The sequence below is a fragment of the Gallus gallus genome, chromosome 1, assembly GCF_016699485.2.
Source record: "Gallus gallus isolate bGalGal1 chromosome 1, bGalGal1.mat.broiler.GRCg7b, whole genome shotgun sequence".
In the NCBI taxonomy this organism is placed as follows: Eukaryota; Metazoa; Chordata; class Aves; order Galliformes; family Phasianidae; genus Gallus; species Gallus gallus.
In genome coordinates, this window is record NC_052532.1 from 122203488 (window position 1) to 122225689 (window position 22202).

General features: G+C 40.7%; 1 protein-coding gene across 4 annotated transcripts; it reads left to right on the forward strand.

Moving 5' to 3' along the window:
* Positions 1-1918: 1918 nt before the first annotated feature.
* Positions 1919-18523, forward strand: ASB11 (ankyrin repeat and SOCS box containing 11). Of its 4 annotated transcripts, none has more exons than XM_015273347.4 (7): positions 1919-2125; positions 5212-5291; positions 7810-7917; positions 9435-9585; positions 9794-9928; positions 10969-11166; positions 13609-18523. In XM_015273347.4, the coding sequence occupies exons 1-7, from the start codon at positions 1948-1950 to the stop codon at positions 13731-13733; spliced, it is 975 nt and encodes a 324-aa protein (XP_015128833.2). In that variant the 5' UTR covers positions 1919-1947; the 3' UTR covers positions 13734-18523. The 4 variants fall into 4 exon arrangements, with proteins under 4 accessions (XP_015128833.2, XP_004934755.2, XP_015128846.2 ...); XM_004934698.5 differs by having other exon boundaries at positions 10969-11160; XM_015273360.4 differs by lacking the exon at positions 1919-2125 and adding an exon at positions 2214-3492.
* The last annotated feature ends 3679 nt before the right edge of the window (positions 18524-22202 follow it).

Here is a 22202-nt window from a genome sequence, read left to right on the forward strand (position 1 = left end):
TTGTTAATAGGATTTCATACTCCTTTAGGGTAAGGAGAATTTCGGCAGAAATTATCTGATCTCCAGTTTCTTGTATTTTTCTGTAGGCTACAAACTCATACAAGTTTACCTCTTATCTAGCCAGTTGACTGTGAAGGCAGATAACAGATCTCCTTTGCAACCAAATGTCAGTTTTGTGGTCATCCTCTTAAAACGTGCTATTCCTTTTTGCTTGCATTCTATTGAAAGGCAGTTTTGTGGATCTCTCATAAGAAAGATTTCTCTTTTATTTAGGCTGAACTTTTCTTTGTAATTGTGTTATTTTTTACTACTACTTTTCGTTTTCACCTCCATCTTGTGTTGGTATTTTTTGTTTTGTTTTCTTCTTTCTCTGTACATCCTCTTATTTCTTATTATTCCATTCCTCTGGCTTCTTTGATCTTTTTTTATTTTTTTTTTTTTAATTTTTCCTTTTTTTTTTTTTTTTTTGCTTCTGAGTAAACTTAACTGTGTTTCTCTTTAATTGCCTGGCTGAACTTGTCCCATGTAATCATTCTATATAGCTACCTTGTCACATGGCAAACAGAATTAAAAAAAATTGGTGTTTTTTCTTGCTTGGATTCATACGTGTTACTGTTTCTACCAGCACATTAAGCTACTGTGAAAGGAAAGTTTTGCTTAATATTTATGTAAAGAGTTAAGATACTGGTAAAAATGTAATATCTTAGTTTAACTCAGCATCTTAGAAAAATAGTTTCACTTGAAAAAAAAAAAAGAAAAACAAACAAAAAATCAACACTTTGCTGTGTTTTTTCCAACCAGTCCATGCATATTTATACTAAGTTCTGGCGCACCTGAAGGGCAGAGTGCTGTAGTACTAAGTCAACATGCTGTAAAACAAATTGAATCTTAAGTGTCCAGGGAAACAATTTGCTGTAAAATTTCATTCTGCATATCCACCAACTCTTTGGGATGTCCCACTCTTCCCCTTCACAGGTGTCTGAGTTTAAGGGTGGAAGAACCTGAGGAAACAGAGGATACAAAAAAAAATAATAATAATAATTAAAAAAAATCTCCCTCTAAATGTACCTATAGGAAAACAGTGATAAATAGTGATAAAGAAATATTTAAATGAAAGGGAAATGGGCTATCCCACAGAGATTCAGCTAATTATATGGAGAAAAAGATACTGTTCTCTGTGGAAGTCATTTGTTTTCAGAAATTAAAAAAAGGAAATTAAAGGGCTCATCTTAAGTTTCAGATAATATACCTTGGAATCAATGACAGATAATGTAAAAATATTCCTGTTCTATTGGAAGACTAAGATGCTGGTTGCAAGGGATAGTAATGAGCACCATTCTATAACCGAATGATGAAAAATACCAGTCTGTTATCTTGTGTTTCTGATTTCACATTTAATATATTTTTTTCACTCATAACAGAACTTTGACTTCTCAGTACCGGCTTTGAAAATACATGGTTTTATTTCAGATTCTTTCACGGTAATGCTTTTCTTTGATATGCTTGCCTTTGTTCCCTATGTGAGTACCAGCAAGGCCTATTACCAAGATGAGAAAGACAGAAGAGTAGTCTTCTTGCAGTATCTCCATACTACTTCTGCAACTTTGCCTATGTGGCCTTTGTTAATCCAACTCTTGAGTCAAAGAATAAATATAATGTGGATGTGTAGGCTTTCAGTGGTATGGAGAGCTTCTATCTGAAAACATCTTCTAATATCCGTGTGGGTTAGGAAAAGATTTTTCCATTTGTTTCCTGTATGTTGTGGGATTCTCAGACTATTTTATACTTGGTATTGTTATTGAGTATCAAATAGCTGCACCAAATGAAAACCAATGTATTTTTGGTAACCGAGGAACAGCAAGTTCTGGAGGGTTTAAAATAGATGACATATGATATCAATAATAGCCCGGTGCAACTTAGCAGACCTGAGAAACTATTCAAAGCAAAATGGAGGGCAGTTCTATACTCCAGGCTTCCACTAACATTTATTTTGCCATTTTTGCTTTGTTTTGCTTCAAACTTTTAATTAAGATTTCCTTGGCTCTGCTGACTCATTTCTATATTGTTAAAGGCAACAGAAAAGAGGCTGCCAGGATAGCAGAAGAGATCTATGGAATAGTCCCAGGTAAAGTAAAAATATAGACGCTTAACAGACAGATGTCTATTCGCTACATACTTATAACTTTGGGATTTAAAACACTGAGTTTCCATAAAATGAAGACTTTGTTGCTACGTGCATAGGGTGAATGTTTTAACCTGACGCACCTTCCACTTCTGAGGTCTTTTGCGGTGTTGGTATGTGTTGGCATGCGATAGGTGTGCAAAATTTGAGACTGCAACAGCTACCCAGCTCGAATGAGGACGACATTTGCTCAAGGCACTACAGTAGATAAAAAGATTGTTCCAGGAAGCATGGCATTCTTTGGTTGGGGTTACAGATGGCTTTGCTAGCTTGACCGACAGAGAATATCTAGGGAAAAGTTTTATTGTGTTGATTTTCTGAAAGGAAGTACTAGGAGGTTATAATTAATAACTTTGTGAATCTATGTCAACAAGTCAGGCCATAAAAATGAATAAATCTGAAATTGTTCTGAAAATTATATGGTGCAGGAATATGTTGTATTTATTATGCCTCTTAGTTGGTCACTTCACTTTTTTTGGTTTCTTTTTTTTCCCAAGTGGTTTTACCTCCATTGCATCACTGCTTATGCGTCTATATACAATAATGTATAAATAGTGGAATTACTGGAAGTGCAAGCACCTGTTTAAAATGACAGAGTGTTTTAAATTTACTACAAATGAAAGCATGTTTTCCAGCCTGCAGATTTCTTTCAGCATTGCGACATTTCAGGCCTTTATGTGACTCAGTTTTGGACACTTGCTTCCTGATGAACTGAACTGCCATGAACAAGGTACAAGAAAGTGAGTGGGACTGTTTGTAGTGCAAGATGGTCACCCAAAGTACCACTGTCCAAGAGAAATATGGCAGCAAAACATTTCTTACAGAGCATTTATACACAGGAATGTCTGTCTCTGGGTGTGTTGTTATACTTAACTTATGTGTTGTTTTCTAGACTATAAGTCCATTTATTTACTGCTGCCACTTTTTTCCTGGTGCATTCATACAGTTGCAGTCAGATGTGTGACAAATGCCAGGTTTTCCATTGTACAGGTTCTTAGCAAAGTGTCTTGAAATTGAGCAGACTACGGCATACTTTTATCTGCAAGTTGCCATTTGCAAAAGCCATTAAGGATAATCTTTCAAAATATAGGACCACGTGACACTGCTGCTGGGGCACTGGATTGGGTTACAGGCAGAGTTTCAAAGCGTCTTCTCTTTGCAGTGTAGTGCAACAGGAGTGCTCCCTAATTTATCTTTAAGTTAAATTATCCTTGACTTAGAAAAGACAGTGCTTTCCAACATGTCACTTACAGCCATGGAGCGAAGAAGTGCCGTGTATGGGAACTATATTTGCCACACATTTCAGGGAGGTAGGTTGCTGTGGCTAGCATGGAAGTATGCAACAGCATGTGTTTTCATGAAGCATGTGTGTGCATACACACGCCCTTACAATGCATGTTAAAAGCGTTTACACACACTCTACAATATGCATAGGAGTTTTAATAAGGCACTGAAGCTGTCACCTCTGAACTCTCCTGGTGGACGAGGCCCCTACTTTTTGTCCCTTTCAGTGTCATCAGTCTTCTAACTTTCTGAACTGAGCTTGCCTGTTTCAGTCACCAGCATGAGGAGGGGGCTGGGATTTTTTGCATGTTTTCATGCAAATCTTTCTCCATCCCTACCTGTTTCCACCATTTTGCTTGGTGAGTCCTACTTGGCCCTCAGGAGGCTGGCTGCACACTGTGCTGGCTGTCCTTCTACACTGTTCTCCTGCAGCTGGAGCCCAGGGACAGCTCCTTAAGTAAATGGAAAGAAAAGTGAAAACACTATTTAAAACCGTAACACCACTACAAGGTGAAGTGCTAAGGTAATGAAAACACATTGCAAGAATGCTAAGAACTGCTGGAAACCCCTTAGAGCAGTGCTGGCTTTAAACTAGGGAGTGATATGGGCCTTTTAGGTTCACCTCCTCTCCTCCTCCTGCAACTCTGTGGGCAGTCACTGGTGTACGATCATACTGGTCCACTGAGTGCCCTTTGGATGGTTGGGCTTCATGGGCATTGTGGGGAAGGCTCATGATGAGGGCTTCCTTGGCCAAAGCTGAAACCTCTGCAGTGTACTTGGCCTGAAATCCCCAGGGACATTCATATGCGTCTCACTGAGATTTCTTTGCCTCAGGTAACACCTGAAATGGAGATATATCACCTTTTCCTTTCACTCTGTTGTGCTGTGTACTGAAAATACTTAATTGGACGTGGATTTCAAGCACTATGCTTGTGGGGCTATTGTGCAATAGAGCACAAATGCAAACACTGGTATTGCTTCCGTCCTCTGGCAGGGTAAATGCATTCCACCTGAGCTGGCTGCAGGTTGCAGCTAGGCTAAGGACTTATTTCATGGCGCATAAATAGATTAGAGTAAGGAAAAGAACAAACCTGCAAGAAGAAGTCTGCACAGTTCAACAGCTTAAAATGATTAAGGAAAGAAAATGAAACCTCAGGCAGGATCTGTTTTTTTCATGTCTGTTCTGAAAACTTCCAGTGAGGAGGAGGATGAAACTCGTTACCTACCTGTCTGAGCTGGAGAAGTCATTTGTGAAATTGTCAATTTGGGAAATAAAGCAGACAGAGTCACGCTAGAATTCATTTGATAGACAGAGCATCCCAGTGTCTCTCTGCTATGAGACCCTTAATAAAGCAAAGGGCAGCTGGAATATGACTTGTGACAAAAGCTCCCTAGAACAGACAGAAGCTGATATCTTTTACAATATGAGTGCTGCAGGGCTCTAAAGTCTCTGGATGAGTCCCCAGCAGCATTAAGCCTGTGATCTTTGCTGAAGTGTGTTCTTAGCTGTTTTTCACAGTTCTGCCACCACGCTGGTGTCGAGGCATCTTACCGAGTAGCCAACCTTCTCCGGAGTGCTGAGCCTTCAGCTGCTCTGCTGAAATCAATTTATCTACAGTTCCACTGCTGACTCTACACTGATTTGAAACACATTCTGCATTTCCATGCAACTGCACTTCCCCCAGCCTCCCAGGGGAAATACCTGTTGCACACCTGAACTAACTTTTATGAATGTGCTGTTTCAGGCAGCTGGGCAGACAGATCCCCTCTGCATGATGCTGCCTTCCAGGGACGCCTCCTGTCTTTGAAAACCTTGATTGCACAGGTAAAAACCTGCAGGTAAAGCAAGACAGGGTTGGGAAGCAGCGTGTTTTCTCTTGAATTGTATCTGAATCAGTGAGCTGGTAACAGACTGCAGCAGGCATAAGAAATACAGTCATATAAATAATATATCCCCATGCATGCCCTTGGATGTGGATTGGCTGCTTAGTTAAGATGCTGAGGACAAGCCCAGGACAAAGACTGCTATTGCTTGTAGCTTGCTGTATGATAAACAATGATCCTTGTGCTCTTTTTTCAATGATAAATTGTGCAGACTGGGCTTGGGGAGAACAGGAATAATATATACATCAGCTATTTGAGGGAAAAAAAAACCACAACAAAAAACAACACCAACAAACCAACAATAGAAATCTGTAAAAAATATGCATTGCTTTATAAAACAACAAGCACAACATATCTAAAAGGAGATCTGTTGGCCTCAAACTCTGTTCCAACAGCAACAACAAGTTCAGACAAAAGAAAGAGAGAAGGAAGGAACTTAGGAGAAAGGATAAGAAGTTGGGTATGAATATAAACAGCTCTAAAGAGGTCACAGTGGTGCTTTGCCATTCATTTTCCTTATCACCTTTCTTCAAACCCAGCTCCCCAGTTTGGCAAAAGTGAGTAATTTCCCCCAGCTGTTGCTGATTTCCCAATGCTCTCACCCATCAAGTTCCCTCTGCAAAGCCACTTTATAGAAAAATAACTGGTGGATCCCCTCTATCTTCATCTGTTTTGTCTTTACACCGTCCTGTTCATGGCAGGCACCTGGCTTTGTGGTTTAACAGTGGAAGCCTCAGGTCTTCACTGGTTGTGGTTATACATAGGAGAAGCGCCGGGTGTTGTGGCTATTACATTTTTTAGTTATTCTCCCCTTTGTCTTGTTCCCAAAGACATTAATTTCAGGAGTGAAGAATGAGGGTCCTTGCTGATGGAAAGAGATAGATAGAGGCAGTAATGTCTGTGGAGACTGAAATGGAGATGAGTCACAGCAGTTTAATAATAGTAGGGTAAAGTTCTTCGTGGAGTACCATAGATGTTGCTCATTGCTTCTATAGCTATACTATTAGCCTAAAATGAAACGAAGAGCTATAATTTAGGGTATGTATGGGACACTAAAAAGTCTCTGCCTTTAGATTACAGCTCTTCAGATAGTCAGAAAGGCTTCTGCTCTCCAGAGGATTAACATTAGGAGCTGTTTGTACCTATGATGAGATGGAGCACTGAAGTTTTAAGAAAGCTCAAGGACTCGGCAAGGCCTGGTCCAGCACTGAAAGTAGCTTCCTGTTTTTGAGATATACTACTAAGAATGTATAATTGTATGAGAACAAGGCTTAGTGCCAGCATTATTTTGTAGACAGTTATAGTAAGATCTACAACTTGGTCTCCTTTTAGTAATGGAAGGGACTGCTGTTTTTTGTTTGCTGATATCAGTACTTATTCATTCACTTGCAAGGAATTATTTTAATTTGTTAAACTTATATCTGAATAATGAATAATGAATAGCTCTCTCCTTATCAGGATCCTCTAGAAGACATTCCTCTTGAAGGATTGTACTCATAAGTAAATATGAAACATCTACATAATCATGAAACAGAATAGTCTCAACATTTTAAAAAGATTTTATCTGCTCCCATGCATTGCTGTTATCTATGGGAAAATTTCAGCTACAGCCTTTGCATGCATAATGCTTTTCACATGCTGAAAAATGACTGTTTTCCTATCATTGGATTTCTATCTTAAAGTAATTACAGTGGCTGTTTTTAATGCTTATTGCAGCAGGATTGGTGACTTTTACAATGTTATGTTGCTCACTGATATTAATGTCTCCTTAAAGCCTTTGTAGATGCGTACTAAACAGTGCACTGCTGCCATCTCGTGAGCAGCCTGGTTTATAGCACATTGAACAGGGGAAATGGTGGTATGGAAGACACTCAGGCCTACTTCAAGGCCTGCTCTCACACGTGGCTGTGAAATCTCACTTACGAGGAGATTCAGCTGCATTTTGGGGACAGCACACATGGCAATTTCTTTGTTTCTTGTGAATAAATTTGGTGTCTGTTTCTGTGGGAAGAGATATAAGAACTGTCATTTAGGGAAATGCTGGTAAGGAAGCACTGTGACTCCATTTCTTTTCTTCCAGTGTAAAACCGCTTCCAACCCAACCAATCTATGATTCTACCATTCTACAATTCTATGATTCTATGAACTGCACCGGGTACTCCATATAGTCAGTGGGTATATCTTTAGGATGGAACCCATCTAACCTAAAGCTACTTCGAGATAAGCGAAATCAGATCTTAAGGGTGACTGTTTCCCCCCACTGATGGAGCCCAAGGGTCTGACCAAACTCTGAACCATAGCCATTACCGGCTACCACACCTGGGGAGAAGCAGCAGACAGCAGTAAGAGGACCCCCATGCATCCCTAGTCCCTACCTAGCTCTCAGTCCAGGGCCCAGCCACTGCTAGTGCCCTAAGATTGCCAGGCTCTCTCCTCATGCCCCACCCTCTACCTTGCAGGGTTTCAATGTGAACCTGGTGACAACAGATCGAGTCTCGGCTCTTCATGAAGCCTGTCTTGGAGGCCACGTAGCCTGTGCAAAGCTGCTGCTGGAGAATGGCGCACACGTGAGTCCTGGGCTGGTGACAATCACCCCAGGGAAAATTATATATGTTTTTTTTTCTTTTTCCCCATAGTCATCATTAGAATTGTCTCTGGTTTTCTGAGGAATACTTTGAGAATGTCATGTAAGTAAAAACAAATGTGCTTAAATAAATGAGACAGTTTATCCATTATTAAAATAACTTCCCCAGCTGTACCTCAGGTAGGATACACGTTAAAAAAGGAAATACCCAAATAGGATGATATATGTGAGAACATGTTTCATTCAGCTGGGTTACAGACTTTTCAAGCACTGTTTACATGGCAAGAAATTGAGCAACACCAAAACATTAAATCAGGCTATCTTGCAGAAGAAAATAAATTATTTAACTTCCTATACTGTACACCAAATTTCAGTCACACTGAAAGATGAAGAAATCTTTTCTGCTCAGTTTTACTTGATCTTGATATACAAGTGGCATTAACTTTTTTTAACAAGAAGAATCATCTCTGAACCTTTGAAATTCACCTGTTGCTGACCTTTGAAAGCAACCTGTTCCTGGTACATAAAGCCTCTTGGTTTTCTTCCTTTTCTTCTCCTTTTTTTTTTTCTTTTTCTTCTTTCTGTGTTCATAAATAATGCCAACAAAATGTTTACTAACTTCTGGGAGAAAATGTTCCAATTTGATGCTTGCCATTAAGTTGAACAAGACCAAGTGTTTGCACTTTGGCCACAACAACCCCAGGCGACACCACAGGCTTGGGGCAGAGCCTAACTCTAGCTCTTTATCTCCCATCTCTTTCCTCTTCTTGATATGGAAACCACACGAAGTGCTTGCAGAACCCATTGTTCTTTTCCATCTTGAAAAAAAAAAAGAAATAATAATTAAGACATGCAGATTTGCTGCATGAATTGCCTCTGAGGGCTTGCTAGGCAGTCAGACCTTGCAGCTGCTGCAGCACAGCACAGGACTATGCTCTCCCAGTGGAGAACGACAGATGATGGCTCTTGCCAGGTATCTATGTTGGAGGTCAAGGAAGGAAATACTTTCTGTCTTACACACACATATGTGCATAAACACAAATCCTTTTGACCTCCTTTTCTGTTTAGGATTATGACAATGTTTCTGTGAATATGTCTTTGCTGGAAATGTGTTTTCAGATGAACGTATTAAACGTGAACTATATTTTCATTCAAAAATCAGAGTTGTCTGAGCATGTAGTGGTTTTGGGCTGGTGCAAAATAGACATGGCAATACTCAAGTTCTCTGTGTTAAAAAGAAATAATCTGAATTTTCTGAGCAATCCTAGGAGGATCACTCACAACAAGTAATGATGCTGCCTTATGGCACTAAGTATCTGGGAAAGAGAGCACAGCTCAAAGGATAATGTTATATGTGTTGCCCACACTTAGAAAGCTGCAAACCAAATCAACTGACATTAAATGACAAGCATTCTAATGCACTTTAGTTGAGGACATGACGCATGCTGCAAGGGCGTTCCTCTTATACTGGATTGTTCTGAGCATGTCCTACTGTTTCAGGTCAACGCAGTCACCATTGATGGGATCACTCCTCTCTTTAATGCCTGCTGCAGTGGCTCTGTGGCTTGTGTAAACATGCTGCTCGAATTTGGAGCCAAGCCACAGGTCGGGAACCACCTTGCTTCACCCATTCATGAGGCAGTCAAGAGAGGTAACATTCAGTCTGTGAGTGAAGCTAACAGCAACTAATTGTGCAATGCATCTCTTATTGACTTCAAAACATTTACTCTCCCCCCAAAAAACTTAGCGCAGATAAATGTACTTAGCTTATTCCCTGCTCTCATGCCTCATTGATTGTACCTGGGTGTATTCTGCTTTTTGTCACTACAATTAAGTGATAGCTCTCTTTTGCTGCACAGGACACCGAGAATGCATGGAGGTTCTTCTGGCTCATGGGGTTGACATTGACCAAGAAGATCTGCAATATGGGACCCTGCTGTATGTTGCTTGCATGTACCAGAGGACAGACTGTGTAAAGAAGCTGTTGGAACTTGGTACGTCCAGAGAAGGAGCTGGGGAAAAGCTGGGGTAGTGTAAGCTACCACAATTCTGTCCAAGTTACCCCTCTGCCATAAACATTTTGAAGTATTTCTGCAAGAGATGTTTGGACAGCCTGGATCTGTGAGATAATTAAAATTTCACTTGTATTTGTTAAGAATACATGCCCATGAGGTGGTGTAGTCACCATCCCTGAAGATGTTGAAGAACCATATAGATGTGGTGCTGAGGGGCATGGTTAGTGGGCATGGTGGGGATGGGCTGACAGTTGGATTTGATGATTTTAGTGGGTTTCTCCAATCTTTGTGATTCTATGTAATTAGAATCTCCCTACTGAAAAATTCTAATTACAGAGATCTACTTGAGACCATTTGAATGAGGAAGTAAACCAGAATTTTAGTTTTCTAAAACAATGGCAGGAAACAAAATGTCAGCTAATATTGATGACCAAAATCAAGTCTTTTGATTACAAAAAATTAAACTGCCATACTTAGCATTAACCTAATTTTCTTCTCAGCTAATGACAAAAACAGCAGTAAAGATGCTTGAAAGAATAATCTCTGTAGGTACAGACACAATTTATAAACTAGTGTAAATTTCTGCTGATGACACTTGCTGGAAGTATGGCCCTGTTGTGCATGGCAGGCTCAGGGCAAGCATTTTGCTAGCCGTGCTCCCAAAGTTATTACAGACACTTAAAGGGTGTTTTCCTACCTCTAATTAAAATAACATAATCTAAGATAGATTGTATGATACTAACAAATTTGTGATGGGTTTTAATCATCTATTGGGCTGAGAGTCTAAGAATTTCAATGATTTACCAGCTTTGCCTGTTGTAGACAGGATTCGGTGATTCAGTAGATGCTTATACAGAGAATATTTGATCTGAGTTTTGTACTTAGCGGTGACAGAGGCCTGGGTGCCACCCATCCCCTTCATTTATTGAGGCTACCAGTGGATACCCAACTTGTGTAGTGCAAGATCAGATATTTCTTGCTTTTTCCTTGTGCCAACCTTGCACTCTTCATCTCCCAAGGAGCCAATGTTAATGCTGGGAAGCGACTAGACACTCCACTCCATGCAGCAGCAAGGAAATCCAGTGCAGAGATAGTCATCTTGTTGGCAGACTATGGTGCTAACCTGAAATGCAGAAATGCTGAATTCAAATGTGCCCTGGACCTTGCCATACCCAACAGCAAAGTGGAGCAAGCACTTCTACTTCGGGAAGGTAAAGGTTTGTTTTGCCTTTTCCCCTTTACTTTTTCCTCTTTGTCTTTTCCCCTTTGTCGTTTCAAAGTAGAACAGTATTTATTTATTTTACCTGAAACCTTTTTCTTAATTGATTTAATCTTCTCTGTAAGTTCTCTATTGATTTTGAGCCTGTATCACGCCACACAGAAATGAGCAAGCAATCTCTATTTTCTTGCCAGATCTGCTACCAAGTTAGAGTTTTAGAGAGCAAATTGGCCAGTTATTCTGTGCCTTTGTTTTCCATTTATCAAAGGTAAATTATCCTTATTTACGAATCAAGACTCTAAGGACTGAGGATTGAAAGCAGCCATGAGAGTTTACTCACAGATATTATCACAGCTATTTTAGTATCTTGTGTTCAGTCAAGCACTGTGGCTCAATGACCTTCTTCCTGGGAAAAATAAATAAATAAACACATGCATGTTTGTGGGACTGCAATCCAAGCGGAAACTAGCAATGTCCTTTGCAGCTTACATGCAGGCTCTCCAATATTTCTAGTTATCTTCCCAATCTACTGGAATAAACTTCTAAGCAGAAATAAATCTAACACTTCCTGTGCCATTTGCACCTCTGCCACATGGAGCCAAAACTTTGTGCAACTCTATCCCTGGAGAAGGGACATGCTTTGTTAATTCCCCCCATCCTCTAATCTCCATGTTTCCTAGCTCACTTGTGTCTTGTTAGCTGGTCTGTGCCCCCCAGGGCTCTGCCTTCCTGGTCACAGCTCACTCCCTGCCAGTGGGGAGCAATGCATTGTGCATAGAAAGCCCAAGAGCTCTTGAATGGTAATTAATGTCAGCAGGGTGCATAAGCTTTGTGTTGGCCTCTGCATGTAGGTGAGTTTTATGGAGGAAGTGAAACATTTGTTCAGTATTCTTCTGTCCCACTCTCTTCTTCCATGACATTTCACGTGGTGCTTTAATTTGTCACAGAATGTCATAGAAAGGTTGTAGAATTACATGAGTTGGACGAGACCCAAAAGGATCATCAACTCCCAGCTCCACACAGGACCACCCAAAATTCAAACCATGTGTGTGAGAGCATTGTCCAAACACTCCTTGACCTCTGGCACCCGGGGCTGTGCCCACTGCCCTGGGCAGCCTGTTCCGTGCCCACTGCCCTCTGGTGAAGAACCTGTCCCTAACCCCCAACCTGACCTTCCCCTGACACAGCTCCATGACATTCCCTCAGGTTCTATCATTGTCATGTTTAAAGACTTCCTGGAGGACCTTTGCTTGAGTACTTCTCACTTCATGTGACTTCTGTCCCCGTGTCTGAGGTGTTCAGGCCTGAGCAGAAGCAGATGTCTCACTTCAGTTGCCATGTGTGATTGAGAGCTTCTGTAGATAAATAAATATGCCAATTAAAAATCCCATCCCTTCCTGAATCTCTGCTTGTTTTTCACTCTCAACTTGTACCCCCATCCTCCCTCACAGTCAGGTGGGCCATGGGGTTCTTCAGTTACTGCTGGCTCTTCCCTTCTCAGAAATGAGGTTTTCTCAGCACCTGATATAATATACATTACTTCAGTCTTACTTGCAGACACTTTTCAGTATCCAGCATCTACAACTCCCTCACCTCATTTGTGTTTTCTGATGTCCTCCATCACCCAAATCTGAGGAAAGAAGCACTCCAGGGAATTCTCTTCAAGAGTTTTCTTTATTCCTCCTGACTTTTCTTCCATGCTTATTATTTTACATGTCTCTTTTTAAATGTTCCTCTTCCTAGCTATTATTTGATGTGAAATATAAAACGTTTCCATTTTCCTAATTGTTCTGGGAGGTGATAGCTTTTTTTTCTCACTTCAGTGATGGTAGCACAAGTACTCTTTTCTACAAATCCTACAGATTTCTATACATTTATTCTCAGAGGGTGGCCAGTTTAGGTGCCTCCGTTTTCCTGTAGTAAAAGCAGACTTTGGTGAATCTCCTCTGGGGCTGGGACCTCCATCCTGTTCACCCCATTGGGGACACCAGCATGGTCTTCAGTGACATGCAAGCACCTGCTAAACGAGTCTCTGGACAACTTTCCTGTCAGTGGGCTCTCCAGTTTCTAATAAGGTATTGTCACAGGATGCAACATTTCCCTCAGGGCTCAGGAAGGGCCAGACCCTGCACAAGAGCTATGTGTCCTGGCACTCTGTTTCCAGTACAGACTTCCGTATAGCATTTTCAGTATTTGCTCAAGAAAAGATTCAGAAAAGCCTAGCTGTGCATGCATAAAAATACTTTTAGTGTTCGTAGGTTTCAAGCCACGGAATCAATGTTGACAAAATAAGTCACCATTGTATGTTGCTCTCTTTAACTTCAGAAAGTCGTTGAAAGTAGTGCTCAATTTGATTTTCAAACCTTGCTGCTGTTTGTTACCTTCTGACTTACACTGGGAATGAGGGTGCTTGCTCTTGCTTTTATTTCTTTTCTTCCAGGCCCTGCCAGCCTTGCCCAGCTGTGCCGATTGTGTATCAGAAAGCGTCTGGGTCGATCGTGCCTATATACGGTCCATAAGCTGCACCTGCCTGAGCCGCTTGAGAACTTCCTCCTACACCGATAAGCCCGTGACTATCTTTACATGGAAAAGAAAGAGGAACAAATGGTTGTGTACTCCAAAATTATTATATCAAAGAAAAAAAATCAAAGACATCATTTACTGTCTACTCTGGGTACCAAACATTGCTGTTGATCATGTACACTGAAGCCAATGGAAAACACCTTTTCACAGACACTGAATGGTGTGGATACAGCTCCCCCATAGTTTATTGCCGTATCTATTTTTACTAAACTGAGAAGTTGTAATACATGAACAACTCAATCAACATGTGTTTGTAGATAGACATGCAGACATCCACCCACAGACACACACATAGGATTTCCCCCACATTTAGTGGGTTTTTTTGTCCTTTAATATCTGTGCAGCTTCTTCCGCTTACTTCTAAAAAGCTCACTGTCAAAATATAGGCTGTTATTCTTCCACTAGTGTGGAAATGAAAACCTTCAGTAATTAACATTATACATATTTACGTACTGCGCATCTTTTGTCCTCTTTGACTTTGCTCCCTGACAACTCTTTCTCATGCTCTAGTAGAGTCATACTGACTTCAAGCAGGCTCTGGCTGTCCAGATGTCCCATCACCTGAGCCCAGCTGCCCTCAACACTAATCCATGTTCTCCTCCAAGATGAGAGTGATGTTACCAGATCAGGTCTGGGGGCTTGGAGTAAGCCAACAAAATTATTTGTAAGTCTTAAAAAAAACCCTTTTCTCTTCTAAAAAAAATTTATATATATATATTATATATATATATATATATACACACACATATATCTATATATATAAATCTATCTTAATCTGTCTTACTTGAGATCTGGCTCTGTTTGCTACATGAGCAATTTTTGTTAGCTTAATTTGAGGAGAGAACAGCAAATATTTTCATAGGTAGATAGTAGGCCAGCTTTCAGTGTCTGTCTTTTGCAAAGCTTAATGACAACCAGAGGAATGAGTTGCTTCTCCTTATTGTCTTTGAACACTTTGATGTTTCTCAAGATGAGTGTTTGGACTGTAGAGAAAGAGAGGTTCAGGGTCCCTAAGGATGGCTGTGCATCACCCAAATCTTCTTCTTTGCTATTACCCAGTAGGAGAATAAGTTGGCAGGGCACCTGCTTCCTCATCACCTACTATAGAGTCTTTTATCACCTCCCTGGGAGAAGGGAATTTTAAAGGAGATTCTGGCTGCTGTGATAGTAGTTTAAATCCTGTCAGGTTTTGTAGCTTGGGCACAGCAGAGTTAAAGCTGTAGACCTCTCTGAGCTGAGAAACTTGGTATCCAGTGACTGGTGCCTGCATGCCTATGCAAATATATATTTATTTTTCCTACAGATGCTGTTCTGAGGGGAGAAAGGTTTCTGCAGATCTCAAAGTTGATAAACTTCAACCACAAAACGGGCAATGGTGTATCACTAGTACAGTAAGACATAGAGGTTAAAGGATGGTCTGCCTACACATATCCCAGCTTTGCAGGCCCAAGAGGCTGGTTCATTTTCCAGCTAAGAGTTGTAGTGATTTTTTTATGAGCTATGCATACTGGTACCCGTTTTCACTGCCCCTACGTTCAAAGTCAGGGGAAATGAGCCTTTCAAGGTATAGTGCATTGAACACTTCTTCAGCAGCCACTAAGCTGCTGTCATCACTCCAGCAGAATCAGCCTCTGGTCCAGTGCTGACCCCTTAATTTCACCATGTTCGTTTCCTTCTCTGAGACAGAGGACTCACCTTTCCTGTATCTTCCTATGAATCATTCAGTGCAAGTAAGATAAACTGTGCATCCCAGCAGTTTGTGAGACTAGGCCTGCAGCGTTACAGCCAAAAACAAATGTCGTTTTCAGCCTGTGAAGTACCCTGTGTCTGCACATATTGAATGCCCTCTGACGGTGAGAACTATTGCCTATAAAGTTTTCTGTGACATGAATGCCCTTGTATAGTACAGTATATCATGGATCTCAGAGATTTGAACACAAAATTCACAAGAGCTTCTGAAAATCAGATACTGTGAAGAAAGAAATGTCTATATTAATCTGATGTCAATAGATCTCTCTCAGACTTATCCTTACTTCCAGCTCACCTACTCTGTTTATAAGCTGATCGTCAGAATACCATCTGCTGTCCAAATAGAGAGACAGAGCCTCAGCTGTGTGGGTTGTCAGGCTTTTATTGCAATCAAGGAGTGGAGACAATTTATGGGATCTATTTCAGAACATGTAATACTGAATTGATTTCCTTCTGCAATCATCAGTAAAAGCAGTATTTCACTTGCATAGGATTTTAAATTGAAAAAATGTATCTTCATTAAGGAGATGCAAAGCCTACTCAGCCTCTCAGGAAGGTTTATGTTATGAAGCAGCAGAGGCTGCCCTATTTTATTGCTGATATTAGCTTCCCATCAAAAAATCACCTCACCTTTGCATTGTCCCAGAGACATCATTCTTCTTGAAATTCCATATATCAGAGATTCAACTGGAACAGCGCTTTAATAAATCAAGAGAGAAGTTCAGAAGTCCTCATGTTAAGCAGTCTCGTTAAAAACTTTACCTAGACTTTTCTGCTCTTATCACAAGCACGGTTAAGACTAAAAATTATCCATTTAATTTTCATTGACGGTGCTTTGTGTTACAACAAAGCATGGAAATATTACCAAGGAAGAAGCTGGAAGCTGTATTTGATTTTTGTTTTGTAAATATGCCATCTCGTGAAGATAGGGAAACACTAGTTATTGTGCTAGGAGTTTCCTAAATCTTATTGGTGATTTTTCCAAATAAGTTTGAAAAATATTTGTCAGATGTTGACAGAGCTTCTTTTCCTTCAGCAGGAGACAGCTGACTAATCATACAAAGACTCTTTTCTTCAAAATGGCTGGCATCTTCCATGGCATTCTATGATTATGTACAGAAACCCGTTAGTGGGTGAAATACAACTTTCCTGAGAATGTAGAAGTTTTTCTGTGTTGCAATGTCAACTACTATACCACAGTTGTAAGACTTTACCCCCAAAAAACTTCCAGTACTGTCTGCTTCAGAGAAAAGTGAAGCAGATCTCAATAGGAATAATTTCACGGTATCCTGGTTAGTGGAAAAGTGTTGGTATTTTTCTTTTTTTCAAGCCACAAACAGCCATTCTAAGTACAGACTTTCAGCTTTAAAGCAGGATCTTCAGCTATGGATGCTCACTAACCATAAACCTTTGTCTCAATTGTGTTTTGCAGAAATGTCTTGAAAAAGTTACTGATGAGCAGCGTAAACCCAAAAGATTTCCTTTGATTGTTCCCAGTCTGTTGGCCCACATTTCAGTTTTATTATCTGTGCTTATGAAAGCCAGAAACGTGGACTCAGAAATGTTGGTAAAACGGACCTCACAGAATCATGGAATACCCTGAGATGGAAAGGACTCATAAGGATCACTGAGTCCAACAGACATCAAACTAATTAGAAGTTGACTTCAAGCTATCATTCATTACTTAGTATTCTTGCTATTGTGATCCAAACCAAAACAAAGTTAAAACAGTTTTGCATTAGCCCTATCTTTATTTGTACTCTGAAATAAGCAGTATTGGTATCTATGTTCTGTCTAGTAAAGGGTGCATTTCCATGACTCCAAGCATTTTTACAGTCCTTTCTGTCTTTACCATATCTTTTCTCACACTACTAAGCTCTTGTTCATAAGCATATCTTTCCTCATCAACTTTATTCTGAATTCATACATTTGTTTTCTGGCTCTAAGAATATGACTTTTAGTTTCCTCCTTGAGCAGTATACCTCTTCAACAGCAGCCATGTTAGTGAGCCTGTCTCCTTGTTGGATGTCTTTTCTTTAACTCACCAGGCTGCTGTGTTTGGGTCCCCCACTCCACATCTGCACACTTCAGTGGTCTCTTGCTCTGGCAGATGGCACTGGTATTTGTAGAGACATCACCCCTCAGCACCTGCACCCTGCAGGGAGGCTTGCAGGCTCCTCAGCTGCTGTGTCCTTGCAAGAACATGCCTGCACTGACTATCCTATTCAAGCACAGAAAGTATTTTGCCATGCTAGATGTTCTCCAGGCATTTTTACTTGGGCCCTAAAAGGTCCACATTTTGGCCTCCTGTCCAACCTGCAGGGTTCAAGTAGCTTCCAAGAAAGCCTCACTAGGTCTTAGATTTCCACATCATTTGTTCCCATCCCTGAGTTTCTTCTGTCCAACCAAATCTCCCACTCTTAAAGTGAAATTAAATAGGAAGGAAAATGCTAAGCTGCTCCAACAGTGGTCATATTGTAGGAGCTGAGCCTCCCCAAATCAGCCTTGAAGTGTGGACATCCTTCTTACCTGAACAGATGCAGGCTTAGAGGTTGGCTGTTCATCCCTGTTCTTGTAATGGGACATGCCTGTGCTTCTTTGGATGGTGATACTGGGGATCATCTCTTCCCAACTCCATCTTTCACCAGGGAACTACAGCCTGGTCAACATCCATCTCAGAGCATTCTGCTTTTGGGCTTCTGCACACCACTGATATTAGAAATTAATATTGTTCTGACCATGTGCAAATTCTTGAGCAAAAGAGCAAGCCATTAGGGCAAGAGTGGCTATTTGAACCGATACTAATGAAATGAAACATATTCATGGACTTTACAGAAAAATCAGGCTGACCTGTATGCTGGGCTGACAGTTTATGATGTCGTTGTATTTTTTCTTTCCTAAGAAATTATTAATTTGTACAAGCCAATTGCTCCTCTTTCTTGTTGTTTTGCTTTTTCTTTTTTAAATTTTCTTCAAGAGGTGTATACTTTGTTACTGTCAAATACAGATTATTCCACAAAGGACTTCTGCCCAATTTGATTTCTATTTCTTGAAAATTCCTATAGCCGTAGATTTCATAACATGTGCAGAAACTCTTGATGCACATTGCAAATGAAGGGAAAAGTGTATCAGTTTTGGAATTGAAAAATGTTCAATAAAAGGTATCAGGAGCTGTGGAAGAAAACATAATTTACATATTCAGCTGAGAATAACATCTGAGAGGTGGGAGAGAGATGAATTGGCAGAGCATGTCATTCTAAAACTTTAACAAGTAACACATTACACATCAGCAGACCATTGCAACTAATAGTTGCACACTTACCAGCAATGGATAAAGTCTCACATGTGCAGGGGATTCCCTTTTCATCTTACTTTTAAGCAATTAGACTTATGCATGAAGAGCTTTTATTCATGGCAATTTGAGCAAAAGTATCGTAAATGCCAAACCTCAGCACACAGTCTAGCAATTTCTGTGATTACATGTCTTGTCTATGATATTCCGCAAATATGGCTTCCCAGAATCAGAAGCACTAACTTGGCTCAGTCTCATTCAAGCACAAAATCAAGGTCTGAGAAATAAAATTAAGTTCCATCCATGTAAAAACAAAGAAAACAATTAAAATGAATTTGGTATTTACAGTAACAAGAGATTTAATACTTTTAACTGTAAGATGTACCAGACTCTGAGGTGACAAGGAATAGGATAAAAATGAGACTCCCTAGCCAGTCCTTGAGGGCAAGGCAGGGTTTGGACTGGTTTTAAACCCATATTTTACTGAAACAATCCAATGGACTAATATACACGGTTCTACAGTTTCATCCTTTCTCTCACATGTAGAGGTTTAGTGGAAAAGATCTGAAGACAGAGAATAAGAAGTGTTCTATCCTTTAATATCTTTTCAGGCCTGGAGGCCATGACTATTTCATCTGAACGCCTCCATAACGCAAGCCGCAGAACCTCACCCAGCAATTGTGCTAACCCAGACTGTGCCCTGGGCTATGGTGCACTTTACAAAGCCTGGAGGCACAGAGAGCTTCCCACCTCACCCCTTCATTGCTGCTGCCACCCCAGGCCAGGAGAGCATGAGGATAGGAGGCTACCTTCTCCTTTACATGCATTCATTCTTGTCCAGAGCCTGGAGCTGCCAGTGTGACTGTCTGAGGCGGTGCTGGAGGTGCTGCATGGCCAAGGCTAGCGGTGTTCATCTCTCAGATAGTGGTAATCCAAACTTCTAAAAAATAAGAGGATACATTAGATAAGTAACGACAAAAGTTTCTATCCCAAGTTCTGTTCTTTTGGCATGTAGGAGATGAATTTTGCCGCATTCTACAGATTCTGTTGTGGTAGATGATTCATTCTTCTGCCAGGTCTACCTCTCAGCTATAGAGGTTAACGTGCTGTAACAACATAGAAATTAGACAGGACGGGAAGGGAGGGAAACTTAGAGAATTCCAGAGAAAACTTGTTATAACTTCTGCTGTCTGGTCTAGAAGTCTCTGTGAGTAAAATGCGTTGTGTTGGTTTTTTTTTTTTCTCTTAGGAAGAATTTAAGGCTCCACAGGCCTTATGACTTACTAATTTTATGATGCCCACACCATTCTTTACCAACTTCACTAACGTTAATTCCAACTCCTCTTATTCCTAGGGTGGTGAGGAACTTGCATTATACTTTGTATTTGAAAAGGGATAATGTATGAACTTCCTAAGTCCCAGAGAAAGCTATTTGAGAGCTAAGATGCTAAAAATATTTGCTTTTTACACTTTGCTTACAACTGATGCTTTACTCCAGTAAGAACGAACAAATGCTTATTAATGATTATAAGTTTGAGATGCGTGTAAAGACTCTGGCTTTGTCCCAGGAGCTTTGTCATTGATTCCCTGTCAAGGACCAGTCAACTCCAAATATCCAAGCAAGCTAAAATTAATGAGTAAGATAATTTGAATTTGCTACTAGTGCTTTCAGTGTTATTACAGATCTACATCAAGGCACATATCTGTGGAACAGGGTCCTGAATAACTACAGTTACTAAGGAACAGATTTTTGGGTCAAAGTTAGCAAAGGCTTCAGTGAAAAGTTTCCACAGAAACAATGCCAAGTAACACCAGTTTGTTTCCAAAAGCAGTTTCTCATAGGCTGTTGGTTTAGATAGAAGAAATTCCATTATGAACTCGGTGTTGTTTATTTTGGCTAGGAGTTCAAGCTTTCCAGTTCTGCCCCTGAAGCACTTCCCATCCACCCACTATGGGCAGGCTTGGTAGCAAGGCAAACAGCTGCTCTATCGAGGGTCCACAGACAACAGCTTGTCTGACATTTATTAAAGCCTTTGAGCTGATGTGACTCATTCTCTGCAGAAAATTTCCCTGTCTGCTCCTCAGTCATTGTTCATGGAAGATAAGTACGTAGGCTTTTCATGCTTGTAGCAGCTTGGGAACAAATATGTTTTTACCACTGCTCATGAAATCTCATTAAGGATTATAATTATTATTGTTTTTGGATGTGGCTCCAGTATAACAGCTAAAAAGGCTTATGCTAACCTTGAGATATTTTAACAGATAAAACTCTTTTGCTAGTGGAAATCTCTAGCAACCCTCAGCATTGCAAGAAACAGTAAAGTGAGTAAGTAGGTAATGAGAAGGTTACTCCAGATTTTCAGATGTTTGCCCCAATGGAGAGGGGATGAGAAAATACAATCTGGGTGCAGTGTTCTCACCATTTCAAAATGGGAAAGGATTCAGACAACTCTCATTTTGTCATCTGCTGAAGAAGATAATTTCCAGGTCTGCACTGAAGAGGCAGGTGGCATGGACATCTGGTTCACATGAGTGGTGTGAGGAAATACAGGAGCACATGGGTATGCATCACTGTCAAGGTGGCAGCTGGGTACAAACGTTTCCCACCCTGAAACCAGCCAAGGGCAGCCAGGGTCCTAGGGAAGTACCACCAGTCCTGATGTGGGATAAAGGGGACAACTCCAAGACCTGTTCTGGAGTGCCAGGTTCAGCTCTGGGAGAGGTCAGTTAGGGCTTGCTGTACATGGAAGATAGGGGAAAGGGAGGGCCAGCTGGTCCTACCACACACCTTGGTCTTTGAACTTCAGCTTTCGTAAGCTTTGCACCCTGTACATCAGTCTCCAGAGGTGGTTTCCCTTCTGCCACAACATCAGATATTAAGTGGCCACATTGGATAGGTTATGACTAGGAGAAGCTTGTACATTCGTCACTGTACTCAGTTCATAGTCCTTTGGAAGGGATACTCTTATTTCTACAAAATCAGCTTTGTGAATCAGCATTCGTCAATAACCTATTCCAGAAGAAGATGTCATGACCTGCTATGATAGTGATAGGCTGAAAGGAACATGATTGGTCCATGGACATTTTCCCTCTTTGACTTTATTGTCCAAGCAGTTGAGTTGGTAATGTAGATTTCCACAGGACATATTTGGAAGCCCACAGAAGGCTCAGTTCAAGACAAGAATTAAAAAATCACAGTCTGCTTTATTGTGAAAGTCCATTAATTGCATTTTTCAGTAGTGACAAGGTGCTGTAACTTTGGGGCACCATTGAAAAGCCCTGGGAGGCTGTGTGAGAATAGCTGGAGAGTGCTGGCCATTCCCATTAGAGGCAGAAATGTGGGTAGATCTGTCACATTAGTAAAATTTCTAGAGGTAACCTCCAACAAGGCCTGGAAAGCAGCCTTTCTG